The following is a 17,064-nucleotide window of genomic DNA, read 5'->3' as shown; positions in this document are numbered from 1 at the left end:
GAGCCTACGTTAGGGAAAGCCGTGCTCCCTGCCAGCGGAAAGGTGCCTCCACCGCTTGTGGTTCAGATACTTCGAAAATCACTCTTCCTTGAACATGCAGCACGGACACGTCCCTCTAAGTGGTGAACATTTATGACTGGGGCTACATCGCTTCTCTAAGCTGAAAAAAAAACTGGGGAAAACAGCACTTTTTCATTCATGTAAATTCTCCGTGTGATTGTCTGATCTGGTCTCTGGACCTCTTCCTGTAGCTCCTTCATGCCTGGCCAGCCGCCCTTTCTCGCTGCTGAATAAACCTGCTAACTTCACATCTGCAGACGAATCCACTCCCATCTTCTGTTCGTCTCCTGGACATCTGGTCCCACAAACTTCTCACTAGGCTTCTACCAGCCAGGGCCCCGGGAGGAAGCCGCACAGTGAGTGACGCGTGAAGGACGGCTTGATGAGGGGAGCGGTGCTGGGCACATCCCTGATGGCTGAACTGCGGGGACTGGACAGTGCAGCATCCCCGGCAAGACGCAGTGGGCCAGCACTGCATCCTGGGCCACAGCACTCGGGGTTACCAGAGAGGACAGGTCCACCTGGCCCCACAAGAGAGGGCCCCGGGGATTAAACACCCCTGCCTCCCCCTGCCCCATCTCTCCCTCTCCCCTGCCTTGGTGGTGAAACCCCTCGAGAAGTCAGACGGCAAAGGAGCCTGTGGATGGGTTCAGTTCTCAGGCGCTCAGAGCTGGAGCAGAGGGATGGAAGAGGGGTCCCAGAGGCAACAGGAGATTTGGGCACAGTTCCTTTGTCCCAACTCAGCTGCCCCTTCCCGGGTATTTCCAGATCTCCTGTGAATGAGAAGTTCCCCAGTGGCAGATATTTGATTTAAAACGTCCTGCTCTCAGACCACCGTGTCTATGGAATCCATTCAGTCACTCCAAAAGCACCCCTCCGTCCATCCTTTACCTGTGTGGAGACTTCCAGTCAACACACCTGGTCAGCTCTACCTTCAAAATGCATTCAGACCTAGTGCGTCCTTACAGGTCCAGTTGAGGCACCGCTCACCTCCTGTCCAGCCTCCTGCTTCTGGGCTGGCCTCTGCCCCCTCCCAAGAGCCCATACTCCACCCACCAGTCAGGTTGCTCCTTTGAGATGTGTGTCAGATCAGGCCGCTGTCCTGCACAAAAACTCCCGTGGCTTCCCACAGAACCACAGCAAAACTGCACCCTCACACGTCCAGCCCTCCTGAGCTTGCTCCTGCCTAATTCCAGAGAGCTCATCCTCCACAAACCCTCCCGTCGCTCACCCTGGTCTTCTGGGCACTTGACAGACCCACCAGGCACCACCTGTCGGAGGAGCCCCAGTGTCCACAGGGCTTGTCCTCACGTCATCCAGCTCCGCTCCCCACGGAGAGACAGGCTGTCGCTCCGTCCTGAAGACCCGGAACGCCCACCGCCTTGCCCACCCCCACATCTCCCTCACTGTCCTGTCACTCCTGGGAAGAACAGCAAGGCTCAGACACCATCGATTATAAGATACATTCTTACTTCATGTAACACTGAAAAAGAAAACGGAAAAGTGGCATGAGGTCCTCTCATTAGTAACCGTAAAACACATCCCAAATCAGGGATGACTGTGAAAAAAACCCCATGTCCTGGGAGCACTGAAGGACATTATGTGTTATGAGCATTAGAATGTGAAATGACCCACTGCCATTAGCAAGGCTGGAAAGAAATCTTGCTTCCACGCCAGACGACACCCAGAGCCGGGCTTTGGCCGAAGTCGGTGGGGGGCACCCCTCCCCTCTGATGGATTAGAATGGAGAGCCTCTGAGCACTGGCCCCTCCGTGAGGTCCGTATCTGCACCCTCCAGACAGTGTCTGGCACAAAGCAGACGCTCAGCGAGTATTAGCGAAATTAACTGTTTAACTTGGTCTAACGCTGGGTGGTTTTAGCGATGCGGTTGCTTCATTTTCTTTTCTCACTTTCCCATATGTTCTGTATGTTTTATCACTGATAATAATAGAATTATGGCAGCAGGATGATTGTGTATCTTTCAAAGCAACAGAAGTGTGACGCTGTGCGAAGCTCTGTACACGTGATGCTTTAGAAAAGGCCTCTGAGTGAGAAATAGTTTTTTCAGCACACTGACAGTGAGCACCGTCAGGACTAGACCTAAGGGGTGTTTCCTCTTCTTCTCAAGAGCAGCTGGGTTCTGCCAGCGTGCTAACGCGCTGGGACGAAGGGCTGGTTCTGCATGGAGACCCAGAAGTTATGCCTGTTATTGTTTTATTAGCTACTTTTTTACTGCTCCTCCAAAAAAATAACGTGAAGCTAAAAATGGGAAGGGAAGAAAAACCACGAGAAGCATTAGGGACACTAGAGAAGGCAGCTTGAAAGGCTGGCTTGCTGCTTATTTAAAGTGCGAAGCTCACTTCTCATCTCTGGACTGTGGCTGTCATGCATAAAAAGCTTCAAAGACTGAAGGGCAGACTCACTTGCTTTGTTTGATCCTCCTGGTAGGACGGGGAGAAAAATCAAATGCTGTTGTATGAATTTATCATAATACTGTTCGAGGGGAAAGCTCATAAAAACCCTATCTGTGGCTCACTTGATCTGATGTGTCCTTGTCTAGTGCCACGTGACTGAGGACAAGGTGAGCGTCCCGATGACACAGTGGCTCTCCAGTGCATCAGTGCCACCCCACTGTTCCTGAGCTCGACTCAGGACATTGCCTCTGCGAGGCAGAGTGGGCTTTACAGAAGACACACTCAGACAAGCTGCGCAGGGCTGACCTTCCCTAGGGCTGAACTAGAGAGCAGTCTAGTTGGTAAAGAGGGGCAGCAAACAATTTACTCCAACGGGACACTGGAAAGTGGTATCAACCCCAGCAGATTCCAAAGCCCTGCTCAAGAAACCCCAGTGAGAGGAAAGCACCCAGTGGGAGGCTGGAACTGCAGCAACTGGTCCTTGAGCGTCATCTATGCCCCGGGGAGGTCATGTTCTCACACAGGTGCACGGGTCACACGGCTTCCACAGAGGCTGCATCCAGATACACCATGTGCATCACACTGTGTGCTATCAGTGTGCTACACAGTATCACACAGAATACACCAGGCACCGCTCCATGTCATACTACAGGAATTACATTTCATTCATACTATTAACGTTTTGTTTTCCTGTAACAGTAAAAAGGAAAACAAAACAATAATACCTTGCCCAGACGGCCACTTTCTGCCACTAGACACAGCTGGTCGACACTTATTTCCAAAGTAAAGCAAGGCTGACATACACAGAAGGTAAGTTTCGGTAGCACTTTCTAAACAGAGAGGATAGAGAGGCGAAAATTATGTGAACATTCAGTTTTTCCAGCTGTGATTTGGTCAACTATTGCTATGGGATTTCCTTACCTTTTAACCAAATTTTGAATTTTGGGATCCATATGCAGCTGTCAGAAGTAAGATCCTGTCTGTCCTTCATGTCCCTTTCCCCTAGGGTGGCATCTTGCCAAACCACCGTTTGATGTTGATAATGAGACAGGCAAGATGCAGAACATTTCCATCAGCACAAGGACCCTCCCCTTGGCAATGTCTGAGGACCGTTTTTTTTATATATTTACAGACTGAGAGGGGAGATGCTAGTGGGTAGAGGCCAATGACGCTGCAAAATGTCACATCTGGTACAGGACAGGCCTCCTCCAACACTACAGACAAGTATGCGGCCCCTGTGTCCCAAGGCCTCAGGTCAGGCTGGGAGGACCAGCAGGAGCCAGCGTTCGTCTTGTCCTGCCTACGCAGACTTCACCTCCGACAATCAAACAGCGTGTGTCTCGTTACAGAAGTGCCTCCGCTGACATGCAGGAGAGCAAGGACAGAACTGGGAGACTTCACTCCCAGCCCCTCTTCCCTCGGCAGGTCCAGGCAGTGTGCTTCACTGGCTGTGCCTCCGGGTGGGAAATCACCCCACGAGATGTGACGCTGTCTTGCTGAAAATTCTCTCACTTCTGTCTGACTGAGCCTCTGTACCCTGCTACCAATTTACAGCCATTTTCTTAAACATCTCGGGGATGTAACTGGCACAATGCACACTGGAGCGGCCTCTGCAGGGCGACTCCTGACCCTTTCTATTCCATGAATAAATTGCTAAAATAAACAAAGGCAGAAGGGAAAAGCATATATTAAAATACCTGCAAGATGTATCAACCAATCACAATCACAAAACAACAAAGTTATGATAATAATTTTCATACATACCGTGCATCAGACTGATGGAGGAAAAAAACACGTTTCCACGTAGTCAGGGTCACATTACCTGGGTTTCGTTGGTGTGTGGAGATGTAATTTTTCTAATGGCCCTAAAGTAAGGGCGCTGAGCACCTACTAAATTCTGGAGACTGTCACATGTGCATATATACACAATCATCTGATTTATTTCTCACAAGAACCCTACAAGGTACAAGTGCAGGAAGCCTATTCTGAAACCGTATGCAAACCCCTGTGTTCCTGTCTTTTGAACTAGAAGGCTTTTGCTCAGTCTCCCAGGCCTCCCCGGAGTCTCAAAAGCCTGGCTCAAGAGTTGCTGATCACAAGACTGTAAACACATAGTAACAAAGAACAGAGGTCGGCCCTGGAGAACTGGTAACAATTTAAACAGTAGCCACATAGCAGAGTCACAGAATGTTTAGTCCCTCCTGGAAGGACAGAGATAACTGTGTGATGCAGATTCCTAAGCTGCTTTTACAGAAACCAGACTCCCATCAGACAGAAGTTACTGAGCACAGCATGTAGACGCCAGGCCAGTTGGAACCAGAAGGCTGATGACGTTAACTTCGGAGACACCACCTGGAGGCCTCACCACTGACCAAGCAGAGAACGATGCATGCTCCGCGACCCCTCCCCTCAGCCTGTCTTTGAAACCCCGTCCTGAAAGTCATCAGGGAGGCCAGGTCTCTTGAAGGCGAGCTGACCACTGTCCTTGCTCGGTCCCCTTTGGGTGTCTTACGATAAGCACTTTACTTTCTGTCGCCACAACCTGGTGTCAGCTTTACTGGGTGTGGGCGAGCTGAACCAAGTTTGGTTCAGTAACAATTTCTATGAAATTTCTCAGAAAGAGGGAGTAACTCTCCACAGAGTAACTTAAACACACTGTTCAGCGAGGACTCCAGAGCTCCAGTGTTCAGAGGTTTTTTCCACACACATTTTTCTTTTTTTTTTAATGAGCAGAGACATCATGAGACAAGGGTGATGGATCTTTTCATCACACACCATAAGAGAGAAAGCCTGGAGAAAAGGATATTGGCTGGGAGACAGTTGCAATAACCTGGGTGGAAACAAATTGCAAACGGTGAGGATGCGGAAACAAGACCACGCGCAAGGGAGGGTTTCTGATTTATTTTAATAAAATCCACTAGAATAAGAGTAAAGCCATGTAAATAATAAAGGGTAAAATTTGAGGAAAGATAAAAAAAATAACACCAACGGCAACTGAAGGATTATATCCTTGAACAAAAGAATATAATTCAACTGGGTATGTTACAGAAAAAGAAAAAGCATAAAATTTAGATCCATCATTTTGACTCTAAAGGAGATTGTACATGGAGGAAACAGTGAAATCACTTCTTGTTCTGAGCACACCAGTGGGAACAAGGAATGTAATGGAAAGTCCAAAATACTGTCCAAGACCTGGATTGATAATTACATTTTTGACAAGAAAGTGAACAGTCTGGAAAGATAACAGTAAAGCTGAAATGGACTAAAAAACTAATTTGAAAAGTTTGTTGTAGTGGAATTGACTTCAAGAAAGGGAATAGCCATAGCCTCGGGGAGGAAAAGGGGGGATAAAAAGGAGGAGTGGGGAGAAAACTGTGAACGTGCTTTTTACAGCATTATTAGACCACGGGAAAAAGAGACTACTCGAAATCAAAAGCCCTTATAAATCACATCGCACTAGCTGTTACAAAATTAGCTTTCTTTTCCTTCCTAGAGAACGCTCCTTCAGGTAAACTGTTTACTCATCTAGGCTGTTTGCAAAACACACAATGTAATTACAGCTTCCAACTGAGGACCCTTTTAATAGACTTTAATGAGCTTTCATATCTACTTCTGCAATTTATCCAGACAAAACCTAGTTACAATTATCCCCACTTCACAGATAATGAAACTGATGTTCAGATGATTAGTGATTAGCTCATGGCCATACTGAAAATGAACAGCAAGTTCTAGGTTAAAATGCTGGTACTGTAGCTCAAACTACATGTGTGAGCTGAGTGTTCTGATGAAGGCTGCATGCTGTGTAGACAGAAGAAAAGCTGTTTAGGAAATCTAGTCAGAAAAATATATATATTGTAAAAATTGTTTTAAAAAAAGAAACAGGAAAATCCATCATTTTTTGAAATTACTTTACTTATAATGTGCAAAAACAGATGTGGTTAGGTAATCTGGACTTGGGGATTCTGATACCTATCAGCTAGAACTTGCCGGCAACAGAAAGCTAAGCCGGCCCGGCCCAAGCTGTCAGCCTGAGTCCTAGCCGGCACCCTCCTCACTCTTTCATCCCGCGCTCAGGACGCGGGGCGTCTCAGCACTAACCGAGGCGGCGGGAAAAGGAGATAATTAGCTTGCTGTTTGCACATGACGGCTTGTCAGCAAGGGAGCTGAAGCCGTAAAGGAAAAAACTGATAAAACGTGAGCTCACTTTCAGGAAGGTAGAATATTCTTAATAAAGTTAAAATGCTGCATAACACCAGCTGCTATATTTTGAGTACCTCATTACTAAAAGGATTCAGAAAACATCAAAAAAGCAATAGACGTGATCAAAGAACTGCAGGCAGTGATACAAAGATGAAAGGATCTCCGTGGAAGAGAAGATGGCGCTGCAGGAGAGTCACTCCGCGCCTGCCAAACACAACTTAGCGAAAAGTAGCAGCACGTTTTTCTTTATGACAAAATTTCAATGAAAGAAAGTATTTCGATGAAATAAAAATGCTAGTTTTAGCAGTGAGGATGAATAGCTGAGTCCCAGAAAAAAAATGGAATGCACCAAAGTGGGGGGGAAAGTGGGGGGAAAGACGGATCACACCCAGTGGCATTCGATGGTGAACTGGAAACAAGCTGTCTGGATGAGCGGGGCTGCGTCCGGACGGCTGGGAAATCCGGGGTAAGGGGTCTTTGCAGCACTGCAGGCAACGTCCGAAATGCGGGAGTGAAGAGGTCAGAGGTTTCTGTGGGATCCTACACTGAGTATCCGATCTTTTGGCCTCTTTTTATAATGTGTTTGTTCTTTGCCGCTCAGGTTCTCCTTCTGGAAACCGCTCTTTGCCTAGTCTCTGTAATTTTGGTAATGCCACTAACCGTGCAGCCTCACCCACCAACCCTGCCTCCATGGTACCATCAACCACGCAGCCTCACCTACCAGCCCTGCCTCCATGACCACAGGCAGCTCAGAGCGGCTGGTCGGATGCTTCACGCCCTTGGGCACAGAACCCCGGGAGGACCACTCGGCCATTCAGGGCTTGAGACTGGATGTCACAGACGAAACCTTCACCCTCTGTTTTCTGAGACCATGAATGATAAGAACAAAACAAGCTCAGAGAAGGTGAAAGCCATGTTTGTTTGTTTGTTTCACCTTTCACATCCTGAGCTTCCTGAGAATGAAGCCCACGTAGACGAATCAGGACTAAGAGACTGAGAGGTCCTGATGATGTCGTCTGACGATCCTGAAGGTGGTTAGAGCTCGGTCTCTCTCTGTTGTAACCAACAGAGTTTTTTAAATAACAGAGATAGAATAATGGAAAAAAAAAAAAAAACCAACAAGATCCAAGGCTCCAGAGCAGCTAGAATGACCCTCAGTCTGAGCAGGACGGAGCAGGGGCCTGGGCTTGAGGGCAGGTCGCAAGGGCAGAGAATCAGGAAGAGCAGGTCAGTGCCGCGGATGGAGCCAGTTCTCGAAGGGACAAGGACACTGAGCCTAGGACCCTCCTGGGGCGAGAGGCGTTTCTCCAAGGCCGATGGGAAGGAAGAAAGGATGGGTGCGTGTGGAGGAGGAAAGCCGACAGCATTCCCCCTGACGTGCAGGGCAGGGCGCTGTGCAGATCCCACTAGTGAGGTGTGAAGGAAAGCGAGGGTTTGCAGCAGATGTGATGAGTCCATGGTTCTGAACAGAAGGCGGTGGTGAGCCAGGCAGGGCGGCCGCAGAGGCCCAGTGGGCGGGGGCGGGGGCGGGGCCGTGGCGCCCCCCAGCACCCGCTCTCCCAGGCACAGTCCCAGCTCCGAGACCCCGGCAAAGGGAGTCATGATGGAGACACTATGTTCCTGCCTCCGGCAATAATCACCGACCTCCTGAAACCCATTTTCACAAAACACAGTTTCTGTGGATGACTTTCTCACCTGCCCGAGTGGTTTGGGAAAGATCAGGTGATGTTTCTGAGTATCAGTTTCATGCCACAAGGCCAGGGCCCCGGCTCACTTTTGTGGTTGGCCGGCGGGCTTTCTGTTGGTCAGTGGTCACACACGTACCTCTAATTCCACTTGGACCCCTTTTAAATGTGCCATTACTCACACAGTGGACTGGGAAGGCTCCGTGCTTAGCAGCTGGAGCAGACCCAACCACTCAGCTAGGGAAACGGCGTACTGGTTAGGGCTCCCCAGAGAGAGAACCCAGAGGACGGCTGTGCCCCCACCTCCACCCCCACCTCCAGCCCCACCTCCACCTCTGCTTCTGTCTCTAATCTCTGTCCTCATCTCCACTTCCACCTAGACGACCTATCTGTCTGTCTGTCTATCCATCCATCCATCCATCTAGAGGAAGTGATGTAAGGAATTGGCAAACATGATTATGGCAAATGAGGTGCCCAAACCCAGGATGACCAACAGTATGAGTTCCAGTCCCAATCAGAGTCCAAAGGAAGGAGCTGACCGATGTTCTAGTCCAAAGACAGCCGAGGCAGAGAGAGCAACCCTTCTTCCTCCAGCCTGTGCTTCTTGTCAGGCCTTCTGCTGACTGCATGAGGCCCACCCACACTGGGGAGGGGGCTCCTATACTGGGTCTACCGGTTCAACATTAACCTCCTCCAGAAGCACCCCCACAAACACACCCACAGTCATGTCTGACCGAATGTTTGGGCCCCCACCCGGCGGCCCAGTCAAGCTGACCCACAAAATTAACCATCACAAGTATGTCAGAGATTGCACAACAGGGATGCCAGTCTCAGTCACCAGTGTCCCCCGAGAATGGAGAGAGGACACCGCTCTCTGAACTTCCCCCACCTCCCTCCGCTCAGGGCAGCTTCTGTCAGGGCCTCTCTGTCCTGCGTGGCCTTGGCTGACAGAGGACAACTGGACTCCTAGACTGATACTTCCTCCCTCCCTTGTCAGTGGTCAGTGTGCTCACCGGACACAGGAGACAATGCTGTTTGTGGCTCGAAAGGCTAATGCTGAACTCAAACTGTTTTACTGAAATCATTTTTAGCCTGAGCCTAAAATAGGGCTTGTTTTACCACACAGCAGCACATCGCAGGGAGCATTTCCTTTAATTTACCCCCTGCTAAAATGTACATAGCTACGGCAAATTACAGAAAGCATGATTTGTGGAAATCAGTTCATCAACACATGTAATGAACTCTATACTGAACACTACTTTTGTGACAAAAAATGATCCAGCATTAACCCACGTGTCTACAGACAGTGAAGCACCAAAATGCGGGGCCACCAGCACTGCAAACTCGCAACCGTCTGAACAGACGCCAGACATTGCGCTTGCTTCTTGTCAACCTTCCTGCGCGCGGGGGGCGATGGCGGTCGTGGGAGCCCATCCCTGAACTGAGATTTTGTTTTCCTCTCTTTTCTAGTGAATAAAAACAGCCTGCTGGGACACAGAATGTGCATCTTACTTTAAATGTACACAGTCTCACGCTCCATTACATCATTGTAATAATTTAGAAGGAATTCTTCTGATTATTAAACGTAGGTTGGTTTATAAGAGATTAACTTTGACCCTCAGTATCCACCTCTGTAATGACGACAGGCTTCTGAAACGTAAAGCAGAGACACCATGCCCTGAGCTTGTCAGCCTCCCGGGGCGCTGGGCTGCTACTCGCCCCGCACGCCAGTCGCCCTGACTGGTCACCTCCTCCGCTGGGCTTACGCCCCTCACGCAGCTGCCGATCGTCGCCCCCGCGCGGGTTGCACCGCCCCGACCCTCCCCTGAGCTCAACCTCCGGGCGCGGACTCTACTCGCCTGCGCAGTCGCCTGAGCTGGTCGCCCCCCGCGCGTCCATCGCCCGAGCCATCATATGTGGATTACACCATGCTTCACGTACAGCGTACGCTGAACCCTGCGCATGCGCTGCTGTTACAGAGCACGCGGCGGTCACGTGTACTGTACGTGCTCGCTCAGCCTCCCCTTTTTTACCGGATGGACAGTGCCGCTCACCCGGCTGTGCTATAATTACTCACATCGTCTTTTTTACCTTTTGGGTTTTGAATGGATTATTTTGAATTAAATATTTCCATACGTAAAAAGGTTTTAAACAAACAAATCTCACTTCTCATCACTGTCTCAGACATCTGACATATCTCCCTAAAGAGTTCTCATTTTTTAAAACTTGCGCAATATTTTCCCAATAATTTTCTTAATTATGAGCCTATTCCTTCTGTCCACATACAGGAAACACACTCACACACACTGACACGCATACACGTAAACCTGCATGTATCACATACACACAAACAAGTCTTGACAGGATTGTTTACACAGCCACATTTCCACAGTGACCACGCTTGCCTTCTAGTTTCTGGTTTTCCGCTGCTCTCCCTTCCGCCCTCGAGAGCCCCGAGGGCCACCAGCCCTCCTCTGTGCGTCTGCACCCCAGTCGCTGTCACACCAGCTCCTCCTTAAATGAATGAGTTAATGAGTACACTGCTCCCCAGGCATCCGGAGAGGGGGTGACGGAGGTGAGCATCTTGGAGGCGTCTGAGACAGGAGCAAACAGTGAAAACCCAGGTGCACCCAAGACTGGGAGCCTGGGCGGTGCAGGTCCCCGGGGGTGTGCTGCAGGCCCAGCACTCCCCAATCCTGCCACCCCCCCCCGAGGCTGCATCAACACCCCTGTGTGCGCCTCACGGGGGTGCTGCCAGCATGGCGCCTGCCAGGAGCTCCTAGGACAGACAACAGTGCCCACGTGCCAGAGTCACAGCGTGGTTCAAAGCTTAGAGGACACCCAGAACGACGTGTACCCCTACAGCACTCGGGGAATTCTCAGCATCTTGGTGCGATGGAGGATGGGCAGGGAAGGGGTGACGTGGGGTCCCCACGTCATGACTGAGATTAAATATTCCGCCATTTTGCTAGAATGGAGTGTTTGAAAGAAATTCAAATTGATTTTCAAATAAGATGGTGTGACACATCTTGTCTATCAAAGTTTGTACAGAGTTTATAAGCCAAGAGACAAACCACGACTTCAGGTCTGATGTATTTGTACTGAAAGTTCTGGAAGGACACACAAGGAACTACTAAGAGCTACCGCCGTGAGGAAGGTACCTGGCCAAGGCAGAAGGTGAAGAGACAGGACACTTACTATTCTTACGCATTTTTCTATACTCACTAATATTTAAACAATCAGAAAAAAACTCAGGTGTAGAATAATCTCAAAACTGAAAAGGAAAGCGCGTGTGCAAGCAATGGCTAGCGTTTCCTACGCTCTGTGCTGTGGGCTTTCCACGCTCTAAGTCAGCTGACGTGCGTAACCCGCTGACGAAGCTCGTGTCATTGTTATTCTCGCCCTTTTTTAAAAAATGAAGATTCTGACACACGGAGAGTTTAAAAAGCCTTCCCTGAGTCACACGGCTCGTGAGTGGCAGTGCCTGTGTCCGAACCAACCGCGCACGTAAGCTGAAACCACGCAATGTCAAAACCTAGGAAGTTAAGCCAGATGTAAACATCAGCGTACATATTTTCTGATAATAAAATAAACAACTATATTTTCAACCAAATAATGTTAACTGTTTACATACCCAATGATCACCCGTACAAACGGTTTGGATTCCATCTCCAGTGGCTGGCTTCATCTAGCTCTCCGAAAACGCCGGTTTCTAGGATGTCTGCTTTTGATTTATGATATTCTCTCAATTTTTAAATCATCAAATCTTATATTAGTTCTCTGTTTTAATTATCTTTTAAACTCTGGAATATTGTTCAGTCAAAAAATAATAAATGGCCTTGAACTGGCAATCTCTCGAGAACTGATGGCCGTCCACATTTCCACGACATCTGAAGTTGTAGCTATTAATGGGCTATTGAGGCTGTTAACACGGTACTAATTAGAGCTAAATGCAATTATAATTAATGCTGTGTGGTCATTCAAACTGAAACACGGCACTTGAAAGAATATTTGCATTGTAATAGAGGATGCTCACGCCCCTTTAATAGCCAAGAATCCCGTCTGGGAACGAGGCTCCTCTGTCTAGCCTTCACCCTATAAACCTTATGACGTCTGTCTTAATGCTGCTGGACTTAACTTACTGCCATTTGCTTGGTTGGACAGTGTCTGGTATTCCACTGATGCATTTAGATTCCACCAAAGGCAGCAGCAAGTGCAGGTTGTGCGGAAAGGATCTCACCTCCAGCAGGCTTTCCTGCGTAACAGCACCGCCTTGCAGACGTTCAATCAAAGGTCAGCTCGAAAACCCAAATGCTAGGAAGCGTTCCCATTTGCAGTGAGGAGGCATCCTTCCCATTTGGTGGGCGAGGATCCTGCTGTGGGGCCGTCCCCCCACCACAGGGCTTCGCAACATGGCGACTAATTCTGCTTCAACTCAACAAGCCAAGGGTGTAGCCGCACGCTCTGCTGAACCCGAACACTCTCACCCACCCCGTTCAGTGTTTCGACATTGGGAGATGCTTTAATTACCTGCCTCGTTGGCTTGGTGTATAACTACTAGTTGGTTTTTTCAGCTTCTGAATGCCCTACAGTGGACACTTGGAAGACAAGAGCAGAGTGTTCATTCAAATTCACAAAACAGAACTGATGAAAAGAAAATCCCAGCTCCCCAGATCAATATTTCTGATCTCCACGTATGTGTGCACACATCTGTCACGTCAAAGATTTCAGTGAACTCAGTAATTAATGAAGGAACCGGTAAGATAGTTAAAAAACTGTTTCAAAGGAGAATGCAAAGAAAACGTACATACAGACAATTAGCAAAAATGCGAACATATGCAAGTCTTCAGCATCCACAGGTAAAAATCAATTGCATCTCCTCCTTTGTCAATTTCCTAATTTTCCTGACAGTAATTTAAGATTAATTCTTCCTTTCAGTTACCCTACAGTAAAATAGTCCAAATAAAATAACCACCATTTGTACTGAAACTTTTCACTTCCTTAGAATTCTGAAACTCACTTACGGAAAGCATCTAAAATCTTGAAAATGTAAACAGTCACGTGCGACATATACTTACGTTTTATTCAGAATGACCACTGCGTATTGTCTTAGATTATGGCTTATAAAGAGCATTTTCTTTTCAGTAATGGATTCTTTGTGTGTCAGTAAAAATTATCTGTTTAAAAATATAATTTCCTGATAATTTTGATCAACTATCAGTACAAAGGCATTTTAAGACAGTACAGAATGATCCTGAAGACTCTACGTAACGATACGAGTGTAAGAAGAGACTAGGTTCTTTTCAATCTCGCTGAGATGACTTCAGATTAGTCCTGGTTTACTATTAGCATGTCAGGACATGTAAGCAATGACAGCTTAAACACGTATTGCAAGGTTTAGAAATAAGCAGTTTTATGTAAATTTACAAAACGTCTACTTAGTCGTACCTGGGGACTCACATCCCACCTTTGGGTGCAGGAGAGCAGCTGCTTCTCCTGGTTGAAAGGTCTAAGCGGAGCGTACCAGCACTGTGTCTGTCACCACTTTGCTTTTGCCTAAACCCCAGAGGAGGGACTTAAATGCACACAAGCCTTTAACATGTTACTTTCTTGACTCAAAACTGTTTAATTACTGACAGAGAGAACAAGGAAGCACGGATCTAAAGTTTAAGGGTCTGTGTTCTTGTGTCTGTATTTTTTGCCAGTCAAACCAGAGGCACCTCTGGCAACCCTCAGGGTCCTGAGGTCGGAATATTATGAAGATCATTTCATTCCTTATTTTCCAGTCGCAGACGCCCCCCCGCCCTTGTTTCCTTCTCAGTTCTTTGCTGTTTGTAGCAACCCAGAGAGACCAGCCAATGGCGAGGGGTGTGCTCTGGGAGGCTGAGGGGAGGGCAGCCCCACCGCATCGTCAGCTGCAGACCCCCGGACAGGAGGGGGTGTGGGAACCCAGCCTCTGGAGACGCGTAATGAGGAGGCAGCTTGTTGATTTGTTTTTGAGGAGTGGTGGTGGGAAAGGGTTTTCTTTTTCTTTCTTCTTTTTTGGTGGGAATAGGAAGAGAGAAGTTAACTTTTTAAGATGCGGTGCTGCTAAAGATTTGCATATGCACCTGTGATTGTTTGAAATGTCTAACAGAAGGAAAAATCACGATTTCCCAAAAGACGCTGCAGGATACTTGAGGAAAGGCAGGACTGAGCTGAGCGAGTCTGGAAGAGCACCCGTCGGGCAGCTGTGCCCACATCTCCAGCCAACACCTGCGCCAGCAGTAAAATGGCCGGGAGGCTTGCACAAGGTCACAGATCTAGGTCATCTCAGGCTCATTGTATTATTCTCTCTACTTCTGTTTGCACTTTGAAATCTTCTCACAATTTAAAAAAAGTTTAAAAAGTACCTATCAACATGCTACGGTTTAGAGACACGCCTCCCATGAGATCCCCCCAGAGGAAGCCGCTGCAGGCAGGCCGTGGGCGAGGTGGTTTGCCGGGGCGCGGCGCGCGGGCGCCAGTCACCAGCACGGCAGCCGCCTCGCTCCCGTGAGCGACACCTCCCCCTCGTCCCAACGCAGAGAGGACGCAGTGCCCCCAGGGAGCCATCCCTTCTCCAGAGCAAGTGGACCTCAGAGCTCCCAGAGCAAGGCTGCTTTCTCCTCCACTACAGGCACTTAGTAGTATCTCCCCCCAACTCTGCCTCGAGTTAAAAACCCCACGCGTTTGCACACAAGGGTGCGTCCAAGCAGCTTAGTCAAACTGACGCCACTCAAATCCATACTCTGTTATATATTAAAAGCTTCCCCTCAGTTATAAGCGTAAAAGCTTCCTCTCGGGAGGAGAGAAAATGCCCGTTTCCGCAGATGTGAACACATTCCGTAGCTCACACGTCACACTTAGTCTCGCTTCATTTTGCCACCACGACAGCACCCTTCACGGCAGGCCAAGCTGTCAAAACGCTAAAAATTCTCCCTTGCGGGAAAGAGCTCTATGCAGGACTTTAATTTAGGACATTGCATGTGATGGGTCCCTATTCCTAAACGCTGTTCTGACTTGCCCGCGTCACTCACGTCTGGCCCAGGCAGAGAGAGCGGCCCTGCCCTCCGCGGGAAGGCCGGTTGGGAGTGCACGGCGCGGCCCGGCCATACCTTGGTAAACAGCTTTAAATCCAGGCGAGGCGATGCTGTCATCAGACTGGAGGTGCAGCCACATCTGGTTGCTCATGCTCACAATAAGGTCAGGAACGCTGGACCCGGTGAGTCTGCAGAGAACGTGAAAGCCGTTATTTAAGGCACCAGACATCTCCGCTTTCACTTTGGTGGGGCACCTGCTGCTTGAACAAACACGTCACAGGTACAGATCCAGCAAAACCCTCCCTCCAAGCAATTACAGCCGCTTGTAACTTGCACCCACATTTGAGTCACAATGCCACTGGCCGTTCACAGCGATTATTCTACAGGGTAACTGCAAATCTGTATTGTTGACTTCAAAAACTGAATTGGGGTGACCAACCACCACACTTGGCTGGAACCGAAGGGCTTCTCTGGGGGCAGGACTTCCAGTGCTGACACCGGGGCATCGCTGGACAGACAGGAAGCCGTCACCCTGGAGAGACGCACCTTAGTGCTGGGTGACAACATCGTATCACACCACTGATGTGAAGCCCGTCTAAGTGAGAAATGCTCCGGCACAGTCGCAAAACGCTCGGGCTGCAGCCTGGAGTTGTCATGTACCTTTACCACAAAACCCCTTTTAATTATATCATAGGATGAAATCTTATTAAGCACCACAAAGAAAAGAGCTGCCAAGCCATGAAAAGACACGGAGGAGCCTTAAGTGCACGTGGCCCAGTGAAAGAGGCCCATCTGAGCAGGCTGCATACACACTGCGTGACTCCAACTCCAGGACCTTCTGGGAAAGGCAAAACCAGAGACAGTAACAGGTCAGAGGGGCCGGGCGCTGGGAGGTGGGAGGGATGAACAGGTGGAGCACAGAGCGTCTTTAGGGCAGTGAAAATACTTTGCATGACACTGTAATGATGGACACATGTCATTACATGTTTGTCCAAAACCACAAAATGTGCACCACCAAGAGTGAACCCTAACGTAAGCTCTGGACTTTGGGTGATGATGATGGGTCCGTGCAAGTTCATCCTTGGTTAAAAAAAACGCCCCATTTTTGTGCATGTGTGGGTGCAGGGAGTGTGTGGGACATCTCTGTACCTCCCTCTTAGTTTTGCTCTGACTGTAAAACCACTCTAAACAAAGTTTTAACATAGACATACTTGTATGTACGTATGTGTATACATACATCACCAGAGGTAACCATACAGTATCAGAGAACTGACAAGACGAACAGCTGAAATAGATCTGGCCAATGCATCGCACTTCCCTCTGCATGTTAATGTCCAGTCCCACTGAATGGAGGTTTCAGTGAAGTGTTCACTGTGTGTTAACAAAACAGTCACGTAGCGGCTGCTGTCAGCCACTGGGAAGAAACACTAAATCCATTGACTGAAGTCAACATGCTGACAGGCATGTTGAAAGAGAAAAAGTGTAAGAAAAAAAATCAATTCAACCAGAACAAATGCCTCTAATCTAATAGGCAGTTTGCTTTAAAAAGGCTGTTTCTGGGGTGTGAGCACGGTCTGCTCCGTCAGTCCCACCACCCGTCCGTCAACACGGTGCTCACACCTGAGGCGCCAGAGCCGCTTGCTC

General features: G+C 48.7%; 1 protein-coding gene across 1 annotated transcript in view; it reads right to left on the bottom strand.

Moving 5' to 3' along the window:
* Nucleotides 1-17,064, bottom strand: part of CSMD1 (CUB and Sushi multiple domains 1) — a 1,664,412-nt gene that overhangs the window by 245,933 nt on the left and 1,401,415 nt on the right. Inside the window, 1 exon segment of the mRNA XM_032468715.1 lies at nt 15,496-15,608. Within this exon segment, the coding sequence (XP_032324606.1) occupies nt 15,496-15,608 (113 nt within the window).

The sequence above is a fragment of the Camelus ferus genome, chromosome 26 (assembly GCF_009834535.1).
Source record: "Camelus ferus isolate YT-003-E chromosome 26, BCGSAC_Cfer_1.0, whole genome shotgun sequence".
Classification (NCBI taxonomy): domain Eukaryota; kingdom Metazoa; phylum Chordata; class Mammalia; order Artiodactyla; family Camelidae; genus Camelus; species Camelus ferus.
This window is presented reverse-complemented; position numbering and strand designations above follow the sequence as displayed.